At 42.5% G+C, this 26,635-nt stretch overlaps 1 protein-coding gene, 1 long non-coding RNA gene and 2 other non-coding genes across 5 annotated transcripts in view; 3 read left to right on the top strand and 1 right to left on the bottom strand.

Moving 5' to 3' along the window:
• Positions 1-15,919, bottom strand: part of LOC120878982 — a 34,743-nt gene extending 18,824 nt beyond the window's left edge. Inside the window, exon 1 of the long non-coding RNA XR_005724680.1 lies at positions 15,870-15,919. This is a non-coding gene — a long non-coding RNA (uncharacterized LOC120878982). The remainder of the gene's footprint in view (positions 1-15,869) is intronic.
• LOC120879162 lies at positions 3,187-3,293 on the top strand. Its single transcript, XR_005724728.1, has one exon. It is a non-coding gene; the product is annotated as a U6 spliceosomal RNA (small nuclear RNA).
• LOC120879177 lies at positions 11,259-11,406 on the top strand. The gene has a single exon (XR_005724741.1). It is a non-coding gene; the product is annotated as a small nucleolar RNA SNORA79 (small nucleolar RNA).
• The window catches only part of GRHL2 (grainyhead like transcription factor 2), a 169,293-nt gene continuing 158,340 nt past the window's right edge, over positions 15,683-26,635 (top strand). For both annotated transcript variants that reach the window (XM_040261981.1, XM_040261980.1), the window contains exon 1: positions 15,683-16,011. In XM_040261981.1, coding sequence (XP_040117915.1) covers positions 15,992-16,011 — 20 coding nt within the window. In that variant the 5' untranslated portion in view covers positions 15,683-15,991. The remainder of the gene's footprint in view (positions 16,012-26,635) is intronic.

The following is a 26,635-nucleotide window of genomic DNA, read 5'->3' as shown; positions in this document are numbered from 1 at the left end:
ATAATTTTCCCCCAGAGTTACTGAATGCTAAATATTTAGGTTTCTCTGTACCTATTCCTAATACTTTTCATACCCTCAAAGAGCATCTCAATATAATTTTCCACAATGTTAAGCTTAATTGTTGGGTTCAACCCTTCACCCCCCACCCCAAGACCTCTATTGGATGAGAGAATTTAGTTGCTCTCTAAGCCTGCTAAGCCATTATCATTTTCTGCCATCCCTCTAACTTTCTCCTCTGTTGCCTCTCCTCTTTCCTGAATCTTAAGACTATCTCTTTCTTGGTTCTTTCTGTTTTTCCATGTCTTAATAGAGTACATTGTCTAGTATTTTTTTTGAGAAACGATGCAAGGTTTTAGAACCTGAGCTTCTGGAATTGAATTTTATTCTACTTTCATACTTCACTGATAACTTGTCTAGGCATATAATTCAGCATTTAAAGGTTTTTGTCCCCTCTAATATCTTGATTATACAGTGGAAGTGAGAAATAGATTTAAGGGACTAGATCTGATAGATAGAGTGTCTGATGAACTATGGACTGAGGTTCTTGATGTTGTACAGGAGAGAGGGATCAAGACCATCCCCATGGAAAAGAAATGCAAAAAAGTAAAATGGCTGTCTGGGGAGGCCTTACAAATAGCTGTGAAAGAAGAGAAGTGAAAAGCAAAGGAGAAAAGGAAAGATATAAGCATCTGAATGCAGAGTTCCAAAGAATAGCAAGAAGAGATAAGAAAGCCTTCCTTAGCGATCAATGCAAAGAAATAGAGGAAAACAACAGAATGGGAAAGACTAGAGATCTCTTCAAGAAAATTAGAGATACCAAGGGAACATTTCATGCAAAGATGGGCTCGATAAAGGACAGAAATGGTATGGACCTAACAGAAGCAGAAGACATTAAGAAGAGGTGGCAAGAATACACAGAAGAACTGTACAAAAAAGATCTTCAAGACCAAGATAATCACGATGGTGTGATCACTCACCTAGAGCCAGACATCCTGGAATGTGAAGTCAAGTGGGCGTTAGAAAGCATCACTACGAACAAAGCTAGTGGAGGTGATGGAATTCCAGTTGAGCTGTTTCAAATCCTGAAAGATGATGCTGTGAAAGTGCTGCACTCCATATGCTAGCAAATTTGGAAAACTCAGCAGTGGCCACAGGACTGGAAAGGGTCAGTTTTCATTCCAATCCCAAAGAAAGGCAATGCCAAAGAATGCTCAACTACCACACAATTGCACTCATCTCACACGCTAGTAAAGTAATGCTCAAGATTCTCCAAGCCAGGCTTCAGCAATATGTGAACTGTGAACTTCCAGATGTTCAAGCTGGTTTTAGAAAAGGCAGAGGAACCAGAGATCAAATTGCCAACATCCGCTGGATCATGGAAAAAAACAAGAGAGTTCCAGAAAAACATCTATTTCTGCTTTATTGACTATACCAAAGCCTTTGACTGTGTGGATCACAATAAACTGTGGAAAATTCTGAAAGAGATAGGAATACCAGACCACCCGACCTGCCTCTTGAGAAACCTATATGCAGGTCAGGAAGCAACAGTTAGAACTGGACATGGAACAACAGACTGGTTCCAAATAGGAAAAGGAGTACGTCAAGGCTGTATATTGTCACCCTGCTTATTTAACTTCTATGCAGAGTACATCATGAGAAATGCTGGGCTGGAAGAAGCACAAGCTGGAATCATTATTGCTGGGAGAAATATCAATAACCTCAGATATTCAGATGACACCAGCCTTATGGCAGAAAGTGAAGAGGAACTAAAAAGCCTCTTGATGAAAGTGAAAGTGGAGAGTGAAAAAGTTGGCTTAAAGCTCAACATTCAGAAAACGAAGATCATGGCATCTGGGTCCATCACTTCATGGGAAATAGATGGGGAAACAGTGGAAACAGTGGCAGACTTTATTTTTTGGGAGCTCCAAAATCACTGCAGATGGTGACTTCAGTCATGAAATTAAAAGATGCTTATTCCTTGGAAGAAAAGTTATGACCAACCTAGATAGCATATTCAAAAGCAGAGACATTACTTTGACAACAAAGGTCCATCTAGTCGAGGCTATGGTTTTTCCTGTGGTCATGTATGGATGTGAGAGTTGGACTGTGAAGAAAGCTGAGCGCTGAAGAACTGATGCTTTTCAACTGTGGTGTTGGAGAAGACTCTTGAGAGTCCCTTGGACTGCAAGGAGATCCAACCAGTCTATTCTGAAGGAGATCAGCCCTGGGATTTCTTTGGAAGGAATGATGCTACAGCTGAAACTCCAGTACTTTGGCTACCTCATGTGAAGAGTTGACTCATTGGAAAAGACTCTGATGCTGGGAGGGATTGGGGGCAGGAGGAGAAGGGGACAACAGAGGATGAGATGGCTGGGTGGCATCACTGACTTGATGGATGTGAGTCTGAGTGAACTCCGGGAGTTGGTGATGGACAGGGAGGCGTGGCGTGCTGCGATTCATGGGGTTGTGAAGAGTCTGACACAACTGAGCGACTGAACTGAACTGACTGAATATCTTGAAGCTGGCAGTATTGTTGAATGAGCTAATATATTCTGATTCTTCTTTTTTTTGGCCATGCCCCACAGCTTGTGGGATCTAGTTCACCGACTAGGGCCACTGCAGGCTGTGAAAGCCCAAAATCCTAACCACTAGACCACCAGGGACTTCCATTTCTTCCCCTTTTTTTCTTTGTTTTTCTTATTCTTGATCCTTTGTGTCTGAGCAGTTTCCTCTTTGCTTGCTTCATTTTATTTTCATTTCATTTCTCTGGGCTAGAAAGACCAGCCCAGACATTTTATGATAATTGCTTCAGTTTACATCATTTAGAACCCACTGTGCTGACCACTGCGTGGGTCATACCAATTAGAAGACTTAAAATACTTAAGCTCTTTAAAAATTATATTTTGTCTTTTCTCTGGTAATTTTCTTCCCAACATTTTTCCATTCTCTTTTTCTGAAATACCTCTTAGTCATGTATTAGATCTACCTGTCTGACCTTACAATTGTTAATTTTTTTTCTCTTTTACTCTCTATTTTGTCTTTTTTTCTTACTTTATGGGAGACTTCCTAGATTCTATCTTCAAATATACCATGGAAGGCTCTTTTTAGGCTTTCATATTGATATTTTAATGTCTATGAGCCCTTTTTGACTCCCTGATGGTTGTTTCATTCCTTTTAAATAGTATGCTGCTCACTGCAGCAGCACATATGCTAAAGTTAGAATAATATAGAGAAGATGAGCATGGCAAGTGTGCAAGGATGACAAGCAAATTCATGAAGCATTCCATAAAAAAATTTAAAAAAATAAGTAGTACGCTGTTCTTCTTTCATGGATGCCATGTTTTCTCATATTTTAATTATACAATCTTTATTCCATCTTTGTACTGTCTGTTTCCTTAAAATCACTCTTTTAGTTACATTTTGGTCAAGTCTTCATTTTGGAGGCTTTTCTCAAATGTCTGACCCCTAACCTCTTATCTGTATTTAAGAGTGTGGCAGAAAGAGCTCCTTAGAAACTCTCTGTATGAAGGTAGGACTTGTTGACTGATGGACTTTGTTGAAAGCAGATGTATTAGAGAATAGCCCTCTTTTTCCTTTCTTTCTTCTTTGCTTTCTTTCATTTCTTCCTTCCTTCCTTTCTCCCTCTCTTTTCTTCCTTCTCTTTCTTCTTTTTCCCCCACTCTCTCTTCCTGATTGGGAAACACGCACATCAGTATCTGCAGATCTTTTCTCTAAGGCCTTACAATTAATCCAAAGAAAGATCTTCTGATCTCCTGCTTTGAGAAGAGGCGTGGCTGCTGGTGGGATAAGCTTGGTTCCTGGCTCACTGGGCTGGGTGGAGGAAACTAGGAGATGGTATCTCACTGATTAGCATATGGCCTTCACAAACTCTCCTTGTTACAGGTCCAGTGCCTCACTCCTGATGATTCCCTCAATACATCCAAGTCTGCAGTCTTCCTGGTTCAGTTTGTCTAGAATACACTCCTGTCTCCTGCCAGAATGAGGAGGGATGGTATTACGGGCTGAATTGTGCCCCCCACCTAAATTCATAGGTTGAGGTCCTAACCCTTGGCAGTGGCATACTCCATTTTATTGCACTTCACTTTATTGGGCTTTGTGTGCATTTTCGTTTGTTTTTGAACAAACCGAAGGTTTGTGGCAACTCTGCATCCAGCAAGTCTGTTAGCACCATTTTTCCAATGGCATTTGACCACTTTGTGTCTCTGTGTCACATTTTCACGATTTTTGCAATATTTCAAACTTTTCAATTATTATTATATTTGCTCCAGTGATGCGTGATGTGCTCTTTTAAAACTTTCATTTATTTATCTGTTTGGCTGTGCTGGGTCTTCGGTGCTGCGTGGGCTTTTGTCTAGTTGCCGTGTGCCAGGGCCACTCTTCCTCGCAGGGCCTGGGCTTCTCACAGTGGTGGCTTCTCTTACTGCAGAGCAGGGGCTCCAGGCACATGGGCTTCAGCAGTGTGGCATGGGCTCAGCAGCTGCAGTTCCCAGGCTCTGGAGCAGGGTCAATAGTTGGGTGCTTGGGCTTGATTGCTCTGTGGCACGTGGGATCTTCCCAGACCAGGATCGAATCCATGCTTCTTGCATTGGCAGGTGGATTCTTTACCACTGAATCGCCAGGGAAGCCCAATAAGTGACCTTCAATGCTACTATCGTCATTGTTATGGTGGCACCATGAACTGTGCCATATAAGATGGCCAACTTAATTGATAAATGTGTGTGTGTTCTAATGTCTCCATTGACAGGCCATTCCCCCATCTCTCTCAGGCCCCCCTATTCCCTGAGACCCAACAATATTGTTATCAGGCCACTTAATAACCCTACAGTGGCCTCTAAGTGTCCAAATGAAAGGACAAATCACATGTGTCTCATTTTAAATTAAACCTGAAAATTATTAAGTTTAGTGAGAAAGGCATATAGAAAGCTGAGTCAAGCCAAAAGCTAGGCCTCTTGTGCCAAATAATTAGCTAAGTTGTAAATGCGAAAAAAAAAAAAAGTTCCTGAAGGAAATTAAAAGTGCTACTCCAGGGAACACAGAAATGATAAGAAAGTGAAAAACTTATTGCTGATATGAAGCAAGTTTTAGTGGTCTAGATAGATCAAATCAGCCACCACATTGTCTTAAACCAAAGCCTCATCCAGAGCAAGGCTCTGCTGCTGCTGCTGCTGCTGCTAAGTCACTTCAGTCCTGTCCGACTCTGTGCGACCCCAGAGATGGCAGCCCACCAGGCTCCGCCTTCCCTGGGATTCTCCAAGCAAGAATACTGGAGAGGGTTGACATTTCCTTCTCCAATGCATGAAAGTGAAAAGTGAAAGTGCTCTAATTCTCTTCAATTCTGTGAAGGCTGATGGAGGTGGGGAAGCTGTAGAAGAAAAGTCTGAAGCTAGCAGAGCTGGTTCATGAGCTTTAAGGAAAGAAGCTGTCTCCGTTACATAAATGTGCAAGATGAAGCAACAAGTGCTGATATAGAAGCTGCAGCAAGTTATAAGAAGATCTAGCTAAGATAATTAACAAAGATGGCTACTCTAAACATCAAACTTTCGATGTAGATGAAAAACCCTTATATTGGAAGAAGATGCCATCTAGAACTTTCACAGCCAGAGAGAAGTCAACAACTGGTTTCAAAGCTTCAAAGGACAGGCAAACTCTCAAAGAAGAGGTTTACACAGCTGGTGACTTGACGCTGAAGTCAATGCTCATCAACCACTCTGAAAATCCTCAGGCCCTTAAGAACTATCCTAAATCTACTTTGACTGTGCTCAGTAAATGGAACAAAGAGCTTGTACGATTGCATATGTGTTTACAACGTGGCTAACTGAATATTCTAAGACACCGTTGCAGAGAAGGCAATGGCACCCCTCTCCAGTACTCTTGCCTGGAAAATCCCATGGACGGTGGAGCCTGGTGGGCTGCTGTCTATGGGGTCGCACAGAGTCAGACACGACTGAAGTGACTTAGCAGCAGCAGCAAGCCACTGTTGAGACCTACTGCTCAGAAAAAAAGAGATTAATTTCAAAATACTGATGCTCACTGAAGATGCACCTGGTTACCTAAGAGCTCTGGTGGAGGCATACAAAGAGATGAACGTTTCATGCCTCCGAAGACGATATCCATTTTGCAGCCCGTGGATCAAGGAGTTGTTTGAACCTTCAAGTCTTACTAAGTAAGAAACACACCGTGTAAGACTAAAGCTCCATAGACAACAATTCTTCTCATGAATCTGGACAAAGTAAATGAAAAACCTTCAGGAAAGGATTCGTCATTCTGGATGCCATTAAAAACAGTCATTAGGAACATTAAGATGAGGTGACTCATGGAAAAAAGGTCAAAATATCAATATTAACAGGAGTTAGGAAGGACTTCTCTGATGACCCAGTGGTTAAGAATCCACCTGCCAATGCAAGGGATGGACATGGGTTTGATGCTTGGTGAGGGGAGATCCCACATGCTGTGGAGCAGCTAACCCTGTGTGCCATGACCACGGAAGCCCACACACCTAGAGGCTGTGCTCTGCAGTAAGAGAACCACCGTGAGAAGCCGGCACACCACAGGGGAGAGAATGCCCTGCCCGCCACAACGGGACAGAAGCCTGCGAGCAGCAACAAAGACCCAGCGCAGTCAAAAAGCAAAACTAATTAATTAAAAAACCCAAAATACAAAAACAGGAGTTGCGTAAAGGTTGGTTCCAACCCTCATGAATGACTTTGAGGCATTCATGATTTCAGAGAAGGCTCTTTGACATAAATCACAGCAAGATCTTCTTTGACCTACCTCCTAGAGTAATGGAAATAAAAACAAAACTGAACAAATGGGACTTAGTTAAACTTAAAAGCTTCTGCACACCAAAGGAAAATGAAAACAAATATAAACAAAATGAAAAGACAACCCTCAAAAAGGAAGAAAATAATTGCAAATGAAGCAACTGACAAAGGATTAATCTCCAAAATATACAAGTGGCTCATGCAGCTCAGTATCAGAAAAACAGTCTCCAATCAAAAAATGGGCAGAAGACCTAAACAGACATTTCTCTAAAGAAGACATACAGATGCTCAACATCGCTTATTATTAGAGAAATGCAAGTCAAAACTACAATGAAATATCACCTCACATGGTCAGAATGGCCATCATCAAAAAATTTACAAACAATAAACGCTGGAGAGGATGTGGAAAAAATGGAACCTTCTTACAGTGTTGGTGGGAATATAAATTGATGCAGTCATTATGAAGAACAGTATGGAGAATCCTTAAAAAACCAGGAATAAAACTACCATATGACTCAACACTCCTACTACTGAGCATATATCCTGAGAAAAACCATTATTCAAAAACACACATGTACCCCAACATTCATTGTAGTATGGCCAGTACAGGGAAGTAACTTAGATGTTCATTGACAGATGAATGGATAAAGAAATTGTGGTACATATATACAATACAATATTACTCAGCCATAAAAAGGAATACATTTCAGCCAGTTGAATTGAGATGGATGAACCTAGAGCCTGTTATAGAGTGAAGTCAGAAAAACAAGTATTACATATTAACGCATATGTATGGAATCTAGAAAAATGGTACTGATGAACCTATTTGGAGGGCAGTAATGGAGATGCAGACATAGAGAACAGACTTGTGTACACAGTGGGAGAAGGAGAAGGTGGGAGGAATTGAGACAATAGCATTGAAACATATGCATTACCACATGTAAAACAGATAGCTAGTGGGAAGCTGCTATAAAACACAGGGAGCTCAACCTGGTGCTCTGTGACAACCTAGAGGGGTGGGATGGGATGGGTGGGAGGGAGGTTCAAGAGGGAGGGGATATATGTATACTTATAGCTGATTCATGTTGTTATATGGCAGAAACCCACACAACATTGTAAAGCAATTATTCTCTGTTCAAAAACAAATTAAAAGAAAAAGATTTCCGTGAAGGAAATAACTGCAGATGTGGTGGAAATAGCAAGAGAATCAGAAATAGAAGTAGACCCTGAAGATGTGACTGAGTTGCTGCAATCTCATGATAAAACTTTCATGAATGCCGAGTTGCTTCTTATGGTTGAGCAAAGAAAGTGATTTCTTGAGATGGAATCTACCCCTGGTGAAGATGTTATGAAGATTGTTGAAATGACAAGGGTTTAAAATATGACAAAAACTTAGCTGGTAAAGCAATAGCAAGACTCGAGAGGATTGACTCTAGTTTTAAAGGAAGTTCTTGCTATTAAACAGTACTGCATGCTACCAAGCAATTTCTTTGTGAAAGGAAGAGTCAATTGATGTAGCAAACTTCACTGTTGTCTTATTTTAAGTCGTCACAGCCACCCAAACCTTCAGCAACCACCACTCTGATTAGTCAGCAGCCATCAACACCTAGGCAAGACTCTCCACCAACAAAAAGATTACTTAATGAAGGCTCAGATGATGGCTAGCATTTTAACAATAAAGTATTTTTTTTAAGCAATAAATTGTGGTATTCTACATGAAAATAAACAGAGAAGGTGATGGCAGCCTACTCCAGTACTCTTGCCTGGAAAATCCCATGGACGGAGGAGCCAGATAGGTTGCAGTCCATGGGCTCTTGAAGAGTCAGACATGACTGAGCGACTTCACTTTCACTTTTCACTTTCATGCATTGGAGAAGGAAATGGCAACCCACTCCAGTGTTCTTGCCTGGAGAATGCCAGGGACGAGGGAGCCTGGTGGGTTGCCGTCTATGGGGTCGCACAGAGTCAGACACGACTGAAGCAACTTAGCAGCAGCAGCAGCAGCACATGAAAATAAAAGGTACAAAACGTCTTATTTCAACATAAAAACTAAATTATTTTTTCTGGAGTACGTCTTGATCTGGGAAAAGGATAGATATGTTGGAAGAAAAAAAAAGAAAAGAAAAAAAAAGACAAACCATTATTTAGTCCTATGCTGTTGAGCAGGGGATGACTTCAATGAAGTATTTTTTACTTAAAAGTATGCACATTGTTTTCTTAGACATAATGCCATTGCACAATTAATAGATTACAATATAGTGTAAACGGAGCTTTTGTATGTACTGGGAAAGCAAAGAATTCATGTGACTTGCATTATTGCAATATTCACTTTATTGAGGTGCTCTGGAACTAAACCTCCAATAACTCCAAGGTATGGCCTTACCTCCGAATGTGCCTGTGTTTGGAGACAGGGCTTCTAAAAAGGCAATTAAGGTAAGATGAGGTCATATGTGTGGGCCCTAATTCAACATCACCAGCGTCCTTATAAGAAGAGAAGATTAGGACACGTGCGTGTCACAGTGAACAGGCTCTGTGAGGACAGAGCCAGTGACGGCCACCTGTAAGTCAAGCAGAGAGGCTTCAGAATGAAACCAACCCTGCTGAAACCTTAACCTTGGACTTGTAGCCTCCAGAACTGTGAGAAAATATATTCCTCTTGTTTAATCCACATGACGTGTGGTAGTTTTTACAGTAGCCCTAGCTTTGCCAACAAAGGTCCGTATAATCAAAGCTATGGTTTTTCTAGTAGTCATGTACGGATGTAAGAGTTGGACTGTAAAGAAGGTTGAGTGCCAAAAAATTGATGTTTTCAAATTATGGTGCTGGAAAAGACTCTTGAGAGTCCCTTGAACTGCAAGATCAAACCAATCAATCCTCAAAGAAATCTACACTGAATATTCACTGGAAGGACTGATGCTGAAGTTGAAGCTTTAATATTGTGGCCACCTGATGCGAAGGGCTCACTCATTGGGAAAGACCCTGATGCTGGGAAAGACTGAAGGCAGGAGGATGATGGGGGTGATGACAGAGGACGAGCTGGTTGGATGGTATCACCGATTCAATGGACATGAGTTTGAGCAAACTCTGGGAGATGGTGAAGGACAGAGGAGCCTGGCATACTATAGTCCATGGGGTCACAAAGAGTTTGACATGACTTAGTAACTGAATGACAAGCAAATTAATACAGATAGAAGCTTGATTATACCAGGGGTGGGGTGGGGAGGCAAGGGGACCTAGAGGGTCTAACAGCTTTGAATTAAAAATGTTAATCTATTCCTCTGGTTTCAGTCCTTCCACTAGCTCCCACCTTCAATGACAATTAGAAATTTGATTTTCTATGTCTTTATGAGGTTCTACAGACTAAACAGGCTTGATCCTGTCTACAGATGCTCCGGTTCATCTTTCTCAGTTCAGCTAAATCAGTTTCTACTCCTTCAGTCACTTTCCACTTTTTTTCCACCTTCCAAATTTTGTTATCTTAAACCATCTCATCTCCTCTCATATTCTTCCAACAGTGGGACTTTAGGAAGAAGTAGAGATAAAGATATGTGTTCAATGCAGTATGTTTTAACAGGACCACCCTTCTGTTGAAGAGTTACCAATGACCAGCCCAAGAAACAGAAACCTTCACTTTCCTGAAGGAGATGTGCTACTTCAGGCTACTAGCTGAAGTCCACACTGCTAGTTTCAGAGTCTTCATGGAAACAGTGTCAATGCAAATATACATATCCATACAACTATGAAAAATAGAAGTGGCCCCAAACAGTAAGAAAAGTGCCATTTAAAGCTTAGTTGGTTAAGTTATATATTTCTATGTTGATTTCAAATTCAGACACCCAGGTACATTTCATTCTTTACAAGGTTACTTCTTGGGGATAAAAGCCAAACAAAAAAACAGTATTTTTATAGTGTGAAGCAACCTAGGAGATACCACCAGTCATCTACCACAGTAGATTCAATGTGCTTTAGTGGCTCTGTATATGACATTCAGTGGGTGAAAAGCAGCAAAGCAGATTCAATTGATGGTTCCTAGAAATCTGGTATTTCTAGGAACTTCTTGGAGAAGGAAATAGCAACCCACTCCAGTATTCTTGCCTGGAGAATCCCATGGACGGAGAAGCCTGGAGAGCTACAGTCCACGGGGTCGCAAAGAGTCGGACATGACTGAGCGACTTAACTTTCACTTTCACTAACTCTGGTGGCCCAGTGATTAAAAACCATCTTTCATGCAGGGTACACAGGTTCAATCTCTGGTCTGGGAACTAAGATCCTACATACTGCAGGGCAACTAAGTCCATGTGCTGCAACTAAGACCTGATGCAGCCAAATAGATAAATATAATACATATATTAATATATATATATAAATTATATATATGTATATACATACGATTTAAAAACAAACTTGGTGTTTCTGCCCATATGCCACAGAAGCAGTATTCTTCTCCCCACATCTCATTATAAGAGATTTAACATCTGATGGCTGTTCTTCTCACTCCCTGGAGCCTTAGGTAGTGGGTTTTAATACATCATATATCTAAACTGACTTGTCTTCACTCAGGGCACTATGGGGATGAGTTGGCTATGGGGTAGCATCTACTGATTTTTGCGGAGTCAAAACAACTGAGGGGAAAAAAAGACATAATAAAGTAACAATTTGGTAGCAAATACTAAAGTTTTAATTTAGGAAAATGGCATTGGCCATTATAATAGATGCTAAAAATCACCATTAAAATGATAACAGAAGTAAACATTAAAATGATAATAGTTTTTCTCCCCTAGAAATTTAACTAAAACTTTAATCTCATAAATGAAATAGTTTAAAAACACTAGCTTTTTCTTATCGCTAGCTTTTTACATGAGAATTTACTTTGTTGCTGCCACATAAAATGACATCAGACACTAACCTGTGCTGAAATTCCTGAAGGTATGACAAATAATGTAGCAGATCACAGGCTGTTTTTAAAAAATGCACTAACTGCTCCAACTGAGAATAATAGTCAACCATTACATAAACAGTCACTAGATTAGGAATAAAATAATCCAGACAGGTAAAATCGACTGCCTACCCCATGGTTGCTACAAGTTGCTGGAAAACTCCAAATTCAGCATAATTTACAATGATGGCTTTCAATGGCTACTGAGGTGCTACTTCCTCCCATCAGCATTTGGTACTGATGCGTTTCAAACTCTAACCTGCATCACAATCACCTGGAGGACTTGCTAGACACACAGACTGCTGTCCACCTCCATGAGTTTCTTGAGGCCTGGGGTGAGTTGGTGAATTTGCATTTTTCACAAGCTCCCAGGTAATCTGATGTTGATGGTCCATCCAGGGACCACACATTGGGAATGACTGCTGCACTTAAGAGTTTATGGAGAAAGATGTTTGAGAAAGAGAGAGAAGGACATTCTCATGTTGGGTGTGGCAAGGTTTCAGAGTCACTTAGAACTATTTTGCCAACAGAATCAAAACAACTGGGTAACCTGGGGCTTCCTTGGTGGCTCACTGTAAAGAATCTGCCTACCGATGCAGGAGACATGGGTTTGATCCCTGGTCTTGGAAGATTCCACATGCTTTGAAGCAACTAAGCCCGAGCACCACAACTTGAGCCCGTACTCCAGAGCCCGGGAACCACAGCTACTGAGCCCGCACATGGGAATTACTGAAGCCCGTGTGCGCTAGAGCATGTGTTCCTCCACAAGAGAAGCCACTGTAGCGAGAAGCCCAAGCACCGCAGCAAAGAGGGGACAGCCCCCAGCCCAACCCCTGCAACTAGAAAAATCCCGTGCAGCAATGAAGGCCCAGCACAGTCAAAAATAAGTAAATAAATAAATAGTATACATATGGCTGAGTCCCTCCACTGTTCACCTGAAACTATCACAACATTGTTAATACCCCAATGTTAATACAAAATAAAAAGTTTAAAAAGAAATTAAAAAAAAAATTCAATTGGGTAACAGAGTTAACTTCATGGTTGATGATTTTAAATTGTTCACGAGGACCTTCTCCTTCATGAATCTAACCAAACGATATAGCAGTAGGTAGTCAAACAGGGCATACTAAGCAATGCAGTCAAGGCTGAGTTGTTAGATATTGGTGAGAAAGAAAGGAATCTTGGGCACCACTGATCAAAAAAAGGCAAGGTTGGCTCATAAATTCTAGTTTTGTTTGCACAAACAAATTTGGGACACTTTGGTAAAGTTTTTTTGACATGGATGGTTTTGGAAATGGCTTCAGATTAAAGATGGCAGACGGACCCATACTTATGTTCATTGTCTCCTGAAAAGGACAGTAAAAGAAAGTAAGAGGATAAGTTCACAGGGACAAAGATGATGGATGTGGAGTCATCTGCAAAAGATCTATCTCAACACAATTCTGGAAGATAGGGATGAATGGAAGAGTGGAAATTGGTTTAAAAAGAGTGGAAATTGGTTTAACAGAACATCAGAAGCTACTCTAATGACATCTTAGAGGTCAGTATAGAAACAGTCCAAGAGATTCTTCTATAAAACACCAGACTGGGCCGGGTCTTGGAGATGCCAGAGATCATGAGAGAGATGCTGAGGAGAGGGCGCAGGATCCCAGAAGTGAGAGAGAGGTGAGAGGCTGAGAGCTGAGTAAGTGTGGATATTTGGACTTGTTAGATCCTCAGGTCCCCTGTCCCACTTCTTGCAGCCAGGTGATTACAGTGACAGTAGGAGATACAGGAGAGAGGCTTGTGCATCTGGCAGAAAGAAGGGCAGGAGTAAGCACCTACAGGAAAGAAAGAAACTGCATACTGAGCAGTGACTGCTCTGGATCTCTTCTGACCTGTTCTGAGAATACCAGCAGCCAGGTGAACGTACCCGCAGTCAAGGGATGGCAGATATTTCTCCTGAGATGCTGAAGGGCCCAGAAGAAAAGACATCTCGTTTCTGATATTTGGGGAATCTTCCTAAGGAAAGACGAACTTTTAACATGACAGAGAAATGGGGCTCTTACTCTGGAGATGACAGATTGTCTGTCCCAAGATGACAACTGAGTAGCAGGTCCAGAGAGGAACTCATCTCCATTGGAACAAAAGGGCAGTGGACTTTCAGAGGGATGTTTGGGGGTGTGGGGGGTAGGATTGATAGATCATTTGAAAAATAAATGTGACAGTCATTTGATAGACATGTTGTAGAAAAAAAAAATCCGACTGGAAACATCATAAACTAAGCAAATAGATAAAAGCTTGTTTTAAAAATAAGAAAACAAGCATAGTACAGTAGCTGGTTCTGTTGTGACTAGTATTTGCACACTCACTGACTACTTGCTGTGTCTAAGCTGTGAAAGAGATGCATTGGAAAATGGTGGAAGATGAAACTGGACAGGGTTTGAAAGAGCTAAGTCCTTATCTAAGGCAACAGGTGGTCAAAGCACCTGTTATCAAAATTGATAAATCAAGGGATAGCTGTGTAAATTACTAGAAATAGGAAGGTAATGACAGAATAGACAGCTAAAAGTGGAATTTGGTAGCCTCTAGACAGGAGGTTAAGAAGGTACATGAAAGCAGGTATTGCATTACCTTATTGTATTATCTTAAAAAAGATAGTGTGCGTGCTTATACTGTATTTAAAAAGAAAAAAAAAATCCTAAAATTCATTTGTTGAGAATGAAACATGGAGCCGCCAAACCTTGCCTCATAATATCATATGCAGGAAATATATGATCCATACAGATTAAAATGGAAGTTGTTTCATCTCTGCCAACGTAGTAATAACTCGAAATAAATTATGATAAAATTTCCATGCCCTCTTTATTTCTACAATTAATATGCATGGGCTACATTACTGTCAGAATTTACACAAGTACTCATTGGAAGAATTGGTTATAAATTACAGGTTTGCAAATTCGCTGCTCTCAACCAGGGGCAACAAAACTGCAAAAAGTCAGTTTCATCCTGAATTGTTTCCGTAGCAACCATATTAAGCTGGAAGGATAAAGCACCTTTGTAGTTGCTGCGTCTATTGAATTACAATGTAAATGTTGATGCCTGCCTGGAAACGTCAAATGACAATAGGTTTATGGAAGGGATTCAGTGGTTTGCAGCTCTGCAATCCTGGGCTGCAGAATTGAGATGGAAGAGTTGCGCTTGAGCCATTTGAGTGTCTGTTCAACCAAATTTCTTCATCCCGTCAAAATCAGCCACTCCCTACCCGCCGAGGTCAAGAAAGGATGCTGCTGCTGCTGTTCGGTCGCTAAGTCGTGTCTGCTTATCTATTTATAAGTCTAGCCGTCCACCGTATCTTTTACACATTGGGACATGACATGTTGTTTGTTGTGGATAAGAATGTTAAAAATGCAATTACGTAACAGACTTGGCGATCTTTGCGCTTTTCGACCCCTCGGAGCACAACGTAAACTTCAGTCCCGTACTTTTCCGACACTGTCCAACACTGTCCTCTTAATGTGGGTATTAAAAGTCTCGTGGTTGTGCTGCGCATTTGATTCCGGTTGGCTTGGGACACCCGAGTTCAGCTCTCCTTAGTCCTTCCGTTCGACCCACAATCCCTAGTGGTTGCAGGTGTTGGGTTGTATTTTTTTCCTGGTTAACTTCTCTCCTTCAAGGTCCCCCAACCTCTCACCCCAGGCCGGCCTCCGGGAAGAAGGGAAACATAGCACGAAGTCTGCTCCAAGCACCGACCCTCAGCTCCCACGGCCCGCCGCTGGGCTGCAAGCGTGCCGCCGCTCCACTCAGGTAAACTTCGGAGTGAGTTACCTGCACTTGGAGAAGGGCCTTACCTGAGCGCGCCTCTGCCAATGGCAGCTCACCTGAGGGAGCCCCGCAGCCAATCACCGCGCAGCTCGTCCCTCGGGCTCGTACCCTTTAGTGAAAGAATTCAGCTCCTTGCGAGAAAGTTACCTGTGGCCGCCCAAGTCCGCCACTTTCTGCTCTGTGGCTGCCCATTGCCACCATTCGGGAGGGACTCCGCGCCGCCCGGCCGCCTCCGAGCTCGGGCCCCATGTGAGGGGGCCCCCCCTTATCCCACCTTTCCGGCTAGGTGAGGGCGCGAGCGGGCGAGCGAGCGAGAGTGGTGAGGGGGGACGGAAAAGCAGAATTACCTGTAGCTCTTGTTCTGCCATCTCGGGCGCTCTCACACACCTTCACCTGCACAGACTTGAAAGTCCAGTTTCACCAGAGGCTGAGGCTCCAGGAAAAGGGGAGCGAGTTCATTGGATCAAACATGTCACAAGAGTCGGACAAGTAAGTGGATCACACGCGCCGGCTGCTGCTACTACCACTTTGGGCTGATGGCAACTGGTTTGTTATTATTTTTTTTTTAAGTTGCTATTGTTGGTTTTTTTTTTTTTTTCTTTCTTTTTCTTTTTGGTGTATCCAGACTTTTCCAGATTATGTTTCTACCCTGGTTAAGGGGAGAAACCCTGCACGAATGTGAATGTTTAATATCCCCTTTGGGCCTTGATAGTAAAAGTAGGTTTTCCTCTTTCCTTCCTCCCTTTACGAATGATCTCAGCCCCGGTCTCCCAGGACGAATCCTTGGATATTGGCAGAGGTTTCGGTAGAAGGGGGCGGGAGGCCTCTTATTCCCCTTCTCTTTTAGTTGCTCCCACCGCTTCGGGCTCCCAGGGCCATTTGGAAAATTCAGCTGCGTTCCTTCGATTTGCCCAAAGGGCCTGCTGGAAAAGCGGGTCTTGGCGGCTTTTGTGTGAGCGCAACAAAGAGCCTTTATCCTGAAAGCAGAAACGGCCATCTTCCCGCACCGGGCCGGACGGTGTGCGTGTGTGCGCCCCCGACGGGAGGCCAGACGCCGGCCGGCCGCGGTCTCGGGGGCCAAGGGCGCCGAACCCACCCCCGTCCCCAGGCCTCCCCGCCCCTCCTGCCCGCCCCCGCATTGTTTGGCCACCTTACGCAGGTGCGGGAGGACGGGGGCCTTTCGGAAATGAGGGGGATCGACTTGAGGCCAGAGTTTGTGCCACGGTTGGGCGCGAAGGGGCGCGTGCGACTTAGGGAGTCACCCCCACGCCCGGCAGGCCTCCGCCGCCCCGACGGCCCGGGCGCCGCGCGCTGGAGGCCGCCACCTCGGGCGTGGCTAGCGGGACGGCGCGAGTGCGCCTGGCCTCCCCGGGGGACTGTCGCCTGAAAAGGCGGGGAGCCCGGCTTCCCGCGCCTCCTAAGGCCAGCTGGGGGGAGCGTCCGCCCCGTCCGGGACTGGAACTGGAGACGCGCCGGGGCACGGCGGCCGGAGCCGCGGGGCGCCGGGCCCCGGTCCCGTCTCGTCCGGGCGGCCTCCCAGCAGGCCTGGCCCCCGCCTCCGGGCCGGCTTTGTGCAGGCTGGGGGAGGTGGGGCCGAGGGCGGGAGCGAGGGGGAGCCGGAGGTGGGTCCCGCGGCCTTTCCTGGGATTCGGTGGCGACACTCCCTTCCCCCTCCTGTCGGGCGCGTCCCCGGCTGGGAACGGGCTGCGTCCTATTGGAGTGCGTAGGGGCCACCTTCCCGCCTTGCCCGGTCGCTTTATCTCGGCGGTGTGGCCACCTCAAGGAGACCTTCCTCCGGGCGCTTCTCCTGGCCAGGTGGCCCTGGACCTTCTCGGATCGAGGGACCTTGACGGGGGAGCGCGAATGCCCCGCGGACCTATGGAGGGATGGAGGGGACCGTCCCCAAAGTTAAGCCCCGGGTAGGGTAGGCGTAGTTAACATCACAGGCTAGCATATTAAAAAAAGAAAAAAACAAACTAGGTATTAGTACCACTTTACTCATTGGTGAAAAATTAGCTGCTGCGACTATATACACCGGAGGGATGGACCTAGTTGCAAACGACGAGAAGAGGGCGGGAGATGGGTAGGACCGGGGTAGTGATTGAGTGTATCCTCGTTTCCTCCCGCTAAATTCTCTCTAACCTTTAAGAACTCACTACTCCGAGTTTGAAAACTTCAGTAACCAAAAGCCGAGATGGCAGCAGGGTTTTTGTTTGTTTGTTTGTTTTCATCTTCTTGTCAAAAATGGTCGCAAATCTATTGAATATTGGATAAGACTTACTGTAATTCCTTAATTAAATCATATGAAGTTGGTCGCACCCCTTTGTTTTGTGATACAACGGGACTCAAAGGAATTTAGAGTGAAATCAGATGGGCTTATATTTTAACCGGTTGTACTTAGCACCAATAAAGATAATTTATTTAGTGTTGAAGATAAGTTCTAATATAGTCAATAATGTTGTGTTAACTTTGGTGGCGGACAGTAACTACATTTATTGTGCGGATAATTTTGTAAGGTATTCGTCCACAGGCTTCCCAGGTCCGGGTGCCAGTGCAGGAGACTCAGGAGACGTGGGTTCAATCCCTAGGTAGGGAAGATCTTCTGAAGGAGGAAATGGCAACCCGCTCCAATTTTCTTGCCTGTAAAATTCTATGGACAGAGGAGCCTGATGGGCTACAGTCCATGGAGTAGCAAAGATACAACTTAGCCACTGAGTGTGCAGTATATAGACATCAAATCACTGTGTTGTGTGCTTGAAACTAATACCATATCGACTGTGAATTAAATGTCAATTAAAAATAAATTTAAAGAAATAATAAGTTTAGAACACTAGCAATCTAGTTCACTGTGATACATTACCAAATTTCTATGGATAAAACTATCTAGGGTTATATATACTTACATTTAATGAAAGTAACTTTTATCTAGTCATGGTTTCCAAGACTTCATTTTGTTTCCAGGGAAAAGAAATACTAATGGTACCCCAAAGAGACTGTTGAACCCCATTCGCCTCTCTTTGCTGGGACTATGGAGAAATGCTTGACATTAAAAAATGATCTTTGGATTGTTTCTGCAGATTCTAGCCTAGTTTTCTTAATGTTAATATTCTAATGGAGGGCTGTCAGGATGGGTCCAGGTTTTTATGAGCTTGAAGCTTATGCAATTGTGTGTGTTAGGTGGAGTAGGGGTGAGGTCTCAAAAGAAAAAAAAAACAACCCACACACATGAGCCTGTTTTCTGGAGCTTCCTGCCAGAACAAATGGGGATTCTGAAGCTTGAACTTGATCAGCTTCACAGTAAATCTGTGTAGGAGGCTTGTCTGTATTTTCTGGAACTAACCTGAAAGAATACACACAGGATTTTTTTTTTTTTTCTATAAACCCATCAAAGTGTAGGTAAGCTTTTGGATAGCACAGGAAGATAATTCCAGTCAGCAAGTCTGGACTGAAGTAGCATCATCTTTTTTATAGCTGTGAACTTTTCAGATGCAAACGATCTACTTTTTATGTTCTGCAATGTTGATGCTATCGCTATTTAAAACAAAGTATTTTTAGGACAGTTTGTCTTTGTACATATTTAAAATTTTTCTACTCCCCCTTTCTAACATTTTATGAAGATTTATGGTCTTTGTCAACAAGCATGTATGTTCTAGCAGCAGAGTGATGGATTTAGAAACTCTTACATTACTGCCAAAATATTCAGAATATATATGATTTGAAACTCACAGGTGTTTTTCATTACCTATATGTGTTTTCTGATTACTTACCATTTGCAACACATTCAGATAAGTATATAGGAGAATAAAAAGATGCATAATGTGGGCTATGTCCTCAAGGAACTTTCACAATCCAGCAGAAGATGAGACTTGAACAGACATTATAAAAGTCCCCCTTCTCTCTACCCACCCCACTTTAGCTTTAGGGCAATTACCTTCAGTCTTTCGGTGCATTTTATCTAGGGAGTCCAGCCATAATTCTAGAAAGAAAAATAAACAAATTTATAGATGCCTTATGTGGGTGGGTAATCTTTCAGTTGATGGGGTGAAACATTTTAATTACTCTTTCTACTTAGATAGCATATTCAAAAGCAGAGACATTACTTTGACAACAAAGGTCTGTCTAGTCAAGGCTATGGTTTTTCCAGTAGTCATATATGGATGTGAGAGTTGGACTGTGAAGAAAGCTGAGCGCTGAAGAACTGATGCTTTTGAACTGTGGTGTTGGAGAAGACTCTTGAGAGTCCCTTGGACTGCAAGGAGATCCAACCAGTCCATTCTGAAGGAGATCAACCCTGGGATTTCTTTGGAAGGAATGATGCTAAAGCTGAAGCTCCAGTACTTTGGCCACCTCATGTGAAGAGTTGACTCACTGGAAAAGACTCTGATGCTGGGAGGGATTGGGGGCAGGAGAAAGGGATGACAGAGGATGAGATGGCTGGATGGCATCACTGACTTGATGGACGTGAGTCTGAGTGAACTCCGGGAGTTGGTGACGGACAGGGAGGCGTGGCGTGCTGCGATTCATGGGGTCGCAAAGAGTCGGAGACGATTGAGCGACTGAACTGACTGACTGACTCTTTGGTTTTATAAATGTATATGTTCCTATTTGGCTATATACTTTTTTTTTTACCATGCCACAGGGCTTGCAGGATCTTAGTTCCCTGACTAGGGATAGAACCTGGGCAAGGGCAGTAACAATGCAGAGTCCTAACCACTGGATTGCGAGGGAATTCCCTAAAATATCTTTTAAGATCACAAACACCAAGTTAACCATATCTTCCTCAAAGCACTATAAATACCCATTCATTTATTCAACAAATATATCTTGAGTGCCACTATATACTGAACAATGCCATTGATCCTGGCACTGAGATTCATTAGCAAATAGAACAAACTCCCTGCCATCATGGTGCTACCGTTGTAGTGCCAGGAAACAGAGGAAATCTATAAAGAAGTAAATATATAACAAGTTAGACGATGATAAATGCTTCTAAGGAAAGCAAAGCAGCTAAAGGGATTGCAAATAATGGGAATTATGTTATATAAGGTGGTCAGGGATGGCCTTTCTGATGAGATGACTTTTGAGCAGATAGCTGAAGTGAGGGCTCAAGCACCAAAGATACTTGGAATAAGAGTGTTATAGGCAGATGGGAGAGCAAGTGCAAAGGCCCTGAGGTAGGAGAGTGCTTAGCATATTCTAGGATCAGAAAGGAGCCCAGTGTGGGTGAGTCAGAGATGTAGACAGACAGTGGTCCCATTAAGTAAACTAACATAATCAACTCCCTACTTAATAGTCCAGACACTTGTACACTCAAAACCAGACAACACTATACTTATAAATGGTCGTGGCGGTCAAGAGGGTAGTAAATAAAGAATTAGCCAATAGTGTCAGTCTTGTTTCTTTCCTCAGATATCACTAGTTTAATGGCTAGAGTCCATTCCCTGCAATGGATTAAGTCTTGCACATGTCTTAATTTAGGGATGAAAAAAATGTACACATTCTGGATGAGCCCAGGGAATTAGAACTGAAGGAGAGGGTCCTGCATGGTATTGCTCTGACATTCCTATTTAAACCTCTTATTTTAAGCTACCATCCGTCCTGGCTATCTCAACCCTAAATTGTGTATGTGTATTAGTCATTTATTTGTGTCCAACTCTTTGTGACCCTCTGGACTGTAGCCCGCCAGGGTCCTCTGTCTGTGGGATTCTCCAGGCAAGAGTACTGGAGTGGATTGCCATTTCCTTCTCTGGGGAATCTTCCTGAGCCAGGGACTGAACCCTGGTCTCCTGCATTGCAGGCAGATTCTTTACCATCTGTGCTATAGAGGAGTCCCAACCCTAAATTAACCTCTAGCGAAATAAGGCTTGCCCTTTCTCTTGCCCTCATTCAATTTCTGCAAACCTGTATCTGTCAGAAAAGAGACTGGTCCACTGTGTTCTGAAGTGAGACACTGCAAACAGTGTGCTTTCCTTAGTTTTGCATCTTCGGTGAAATAAACCAATATACAGGCAAAATTAATCTACCTGAAAAATAAGAAACTGCTAGACAATACGAAAGTCTAGATTGATTGGGGAAAAAAGGTTGAAGATAATCATGTTGTGCTTAGTAATAGGAATGTCCGTAGGAATTCTTTAAATCACTGCAAACTCATCTGATCATAAAAATATCACCTGAGGCACTTGGTAAAACTACATTCCATGTGCCCCACCCCAGAGCTGTGGGGAGAGGGGCTAGGGTATCTACACTGGATTATTTAACAAGCTAATGCTTTAAGTGAATACTTTAATAAATTCGATTCATAAGCAACTTTTCAGGGGTATATTCGCTTATGTGAAATGAAGTCTGTTGGCTTTGTTTTACCTTCAGTATTACTGCTTCTAAATGATTAGCTTCTAACATTTTAACTTGGGTTTAAGAGTTTTTTGGAGAAGGAAATGGTAACCCACTCCAGTATTCTTGCCTGGAAAATCCCATGGATGGAGGAGCCTGTGTAGGCTACAGTCCATGGGGTCGCAGAGTTAGACATGACTGAGTGACTTCTCTTTCTTTCTCTTTTCCAAGAGTTCTTCATTAAGAGTTCTTAGGCCTTCTCTCAATGTCATTCACTTTCATTGTTTTGCTGAGCTGTCCCTTCTGGAAGAATGGGACCCTTTTGACAGGTCATACATTTCCAGATCTGCTAAACACCTGATTTGGAGTGATGTCACCCCACGGGGGCTTCTGCCAGGCCCAGAGCTGAAAGGTCAAGCTCGGATTTTAGGCTGGATCCCACTCACTGGGGAGCTGAGTTGGAGTTAGAAGGCCAACCTCATCCTTCCATAATTTCACATTACAGCATAAAATTGGTGTTCATTTTTCTAGGCATAGTTATTTCGTTAAAATTAGGTTCTGTTTTATAGCACAAAGATAACAAGTTCTGATCTGTATGATCTGATGTTGGTCCTTGGTGAAATATTTAATGGGATGGTGGCTGCAGTTTCATTTCTAGGGCTGCTTTAAGTATTTAAGTAGGCTGCTTTAAGATGGTAGCTTTAAGTATTACCTTGATAAGATGGCACTAGGCCCTCTGTTGATCTATAATTAGATCCTATTTTAAACTGACTGCAGAGACTAGGTCACTCAAATGCACCCAGTGCCATCTGATTTAAAGGAGGATTAAAAGTCAGTGCTAGAGCAGTGCTGAAGAGCTGTATCTAGCAATTTGTACTATATTCTGCAAAATCAAAAAGAGAATTTAAACATATAGCCAAGTAAGTCAAACATACATAGAAACATTTATGCAAAAACACAATCAAAGAACCCCACGAAGTATTTGTTTAAAATCTACAGATCCTTTAAACAAGATTATTATTTTGATGTTAGGTTATTAAAACTCATTGTTAAAAAGTCCTAGGTAACTCAAACAAATGCTTTGCTTGCTCTCTGTGATTTTGATACAACTAGGCATACATTTCAGGTTAAAAAATAAACAATTTGGTTAAATAGTATTTTCCCTCTTATTTCATCCTGAATCTGACACAATATTTTTTCCCTATTTTTCCCTCCTTCCCTCCCTTCTTGGTCTGTCTCCTGATGCCACTTTCCTGATTTTTTTTTTTTTTTTTTTTGGATAGGAATTGACACATGCGTATCTTCTGTGCAGAGAGATAAATATGAATCTGATTGTAAACGTTCCTTTAGTCAGTGAACTTTGCTGTGTTCTTTTAGCCTTGTAAGCATCAGCAGACCATCCTTGTTTCCTGAGCCAAGAGTTAAGATGATGGCTGTAGATGATGCCACCCTATCTAGTTCAAGTCAACTGAGTTTACCCTTGGGAAATGTTTACTTTTAACTTCTTCTTAGTTTAAGGCAAGCCTTGCCCTAGAGTCCTCACTCATGATCCCTGCCATTCACTTTGGGATGTGTACACTCTTCCTTTTCAAAAGGTATTCAAGGATTCCTGCTCAATTATAAAAACATTAGGTCTAAGCTGAAACAGGGTAGTGATTGGTTTGGCAAACGTGTCCAGGAAAAATTCCTTAGCGAGCAGCAACAGGCTGAATAGGAATTTCTGCTTCGGGCCACGAGGATGAGTGGGTTGCTTAGTAACAACAACATATACCTAGGAGTCCCTCAGACAGCTTCACAAGTCTTCAAATTTAGGCCTCCAAGATTCAGATTCATTCTACCCTCCATGTGCCCTGTGTATTTCCATCCACTAAAGTAGTCCTTCGTTCCATTTTATTTATTTATCTGTCCATCCATCCATCCTATATCCATCCATCACCAGAAAATCACATTTTGTGCCATGTCTTTTAATGGTCTATGGTAAAAAGGACTGGACTATAAAGGGGCAGGTTGGATAGAAACAGAAAGTACCACCTTGGGGATTTACCCCCACATCCCACCCCCATTTATATTGGGAAGAAAATTAAGTGTTTTAGCTTGATATATTCTGGGGAGTAACAGGATTAAGGTAATATTATTTTTAAAAGCATATTTTGATTTGTTACTTAAAATACGCACCAGACAAACATTTTTTGAGTGCTATGGAAGGCACTAAAAAAGCTGGTGCATTTCAGTGGATTTTGGTGTACATTTTGACAATCTGTTGGGGTTATGGAGATTGACCATGTATTTGAAATGGGCATTCAGCAGAAAGCCATCGCTGCCTGTGGCGATGAAGAGCCTTTATTTTACTTTGTAATGAACAGGGAACTTTGTGGGATGCACTTTTAAAGTGATCTGACTTCACATTCACTCCCAAGGAAATGCTTCCTTTACAAGTGTGAATGCAGACACCCTCCGGAGCAGAAAAGGAAAGCAAGATTCGCTTGTTGCTTCTTTTTATTTTGATGCCCGCCTTTCTTCCCAGTGCTGAATGTATATGTATAACAACCCTCCTTCCCCAGAGTCTCTTTTTTGAAGACTCCTGAGTTTAGATCGAGATTTTAGAAAAGGGGGAAAGGTTGAAGTGAAGGGGAGAAGAATGGAGAAAAGAGAGGAAGAAAAAAGAAGCAGAAAGAAACTGTGCTTTAGCTGCTATTGAGCTGCAGGCTTTTCTCAGTAGATGAGAGTTGCCTGGCTCAGCCGGCGGAGCTGGGGTCTAGGAGAAGATGACCAAGTGCTGTTTGTCTTCCTGGGCAAGTGATTCTTACTTGATGCCTTGAATCTGAGATCTAGGATGAACCTTCCAGATCTTACAGGTGAACCTTCCAGACCTTCCAGGATGAACCTTCCAGGTCTATGAGTACCCAAGTGTAGGATTTGGAGCTAAAAGCTTGGTTTGAAGATAAAAGAGCCTTAATTCTTTCTTGAGTGTTGCATACCAGTGTTGTATGAATTGAAAATCTGAGGTTTTGATAAATTTAAAAAATACACTGCTTTTTATGGGTAGGGAGATCAAGAACAGGGGAGGCGTTGTCTATTTGCTTCTTAAAATATGAACATGACTGTATGAAATACCTAGTTAAGATTTCGACAGTGTTTCTGTTAGAACACTTTCCTTCCCACACTCACCCCAAATCACTGGTTTTGGTTCTCAGTTCAGTGAGCCTCAGAAAATAACTGCTTTCTGTACTTCTTGGATCTAACTTTTCAAAGAAGCAAGGAACAAAGGTAGCTTTAGCCTCTTTCCTGTATTGCCAGTAAGATAATTAACATAAGATCAGAGGGTTCTTCTTTCATTATTTTTCACCTGTAAAATGAAGTTGAACTAAATGATCTCTGAGGATAATCACTTACTCCAACATTCTGCGGGTTTCATTTTTTCCCTTCCGGAGGGGTCTGGGCTGCTGGCAGCTCACAGAAAGATGATGTTAACAAGATAGGAGAGGACCCAGCACAGTGGGACCTGCTTCTGTTCCCATGCCCTCCCCCACTCAATCATTTTATTTTAGCAAAATAAAAGGTGGTTTAAGATGACAAACAGACTTCTGGCAGGCAGGAGGAATTCAGAGAGCCACGCGGAATTCAGAAGGGCAGCTAGGCTGTGAGATCAGTGGTTTACCAAGTGGACCCCTGAACAGCCTCAATGGGCAGATACAAGAAAATCAGATAAAAAGCGCTGGTAGTTTCTCTGAGAACTCTCTTGCCAGAGAGCGCCCAGGAAGTGGTGTATTCTGCACAGGCTCGTGGAGTGAGAGGTAATGTTGGAATGCACAGGACACTGAATAAAATTTAGTAAATTGCAAACAGCAGCAAAAAGGACAAAGGGTTCTCCTCTTTGCTCTTCCTGCCCTTTCCTCTCCTCCCCATCCTCCTCCTCCCTCCCCCCTCCTCCCCCCTCTCCCCCCGCCCCCACTTCCTGATTCCTCCTCCTCTTAATAAGACATAATTCAGGGAAACCCATTGTCAACCAGATTGCCAAACCAGTGGTTTGATAAGAGTTCAGAAAAGGTATTAAATAATATAAGGACAAGAATAGCACCTGCAGTTTCTCCTCGATTATAAGACAATATATTATTTCACTCCAGGGCACACAAATGACTATTCGTTTAGGTCAGGAATAAAATCTCCTTTTCTGGTATCCTATTGTGTTATAAGATTTAAAAGTCTCTGAAGTTCATTTTCTCTGAAGCCAGTATTGGTACCAAGACAAAATGGACTATAGCTCCTGGAAGGTTCTCAGGGTGGAGGACTTCTGATAGGTTATAAGGCCCTGTGAATACATTCATGCTTCTTGTGAAGACCACGGTTTTTAGCTGCTTTGGCATCTTGGTGGCTAGTTTTAAAACTATGTCTATCTTATACATAGTTTTGAAAACATTTTTCAAAAGAACACATGTCGCAATGGAAATATGGCCCATAACCATGAGTAGACAGTTCACAAAAGCTACAAGCAGTTAATAAGCAGATGAAATAATATTTAGTTTATTAATAATCCAAGAAATACAGATGATAGAACAGGGAAGCTCGAGGTTTCCCTGTCAAATGGGCCAAGATTAAGAAAATTGGGTTTGAGTAAAATACATTTCTAGGAAGATTATAAATTATTACAAACTTTCTGGAAGACAGTTTGGTTAAACTGGTTGAAATGGGGCTATCTTTTGACATCTGAACTCCGGTTTTAGGGCTTTATTTTAAAGACGTAATCAAGGATATTAATTGTAGAAATATTTAAAAAGAAATATTT

Source organism: Oryx dammah, unplaced genomic scaffold (assembly GCF_014754425.2).
Source record: "Oryx dammah isolate SB20612 unplaced genomic scaffold, SCBI_Odam_1.1 HiC_scaffold_19, whole genome shotgun sequence".
NCBI lineage: Eukaryota > Metazoa > Chordata > Mammalia > Artiodactyla > Bovidae > Oryx > Oryx dammah.
This window is presented reverse-complemented; position numbering and strand designations above follow the sequence as displayed.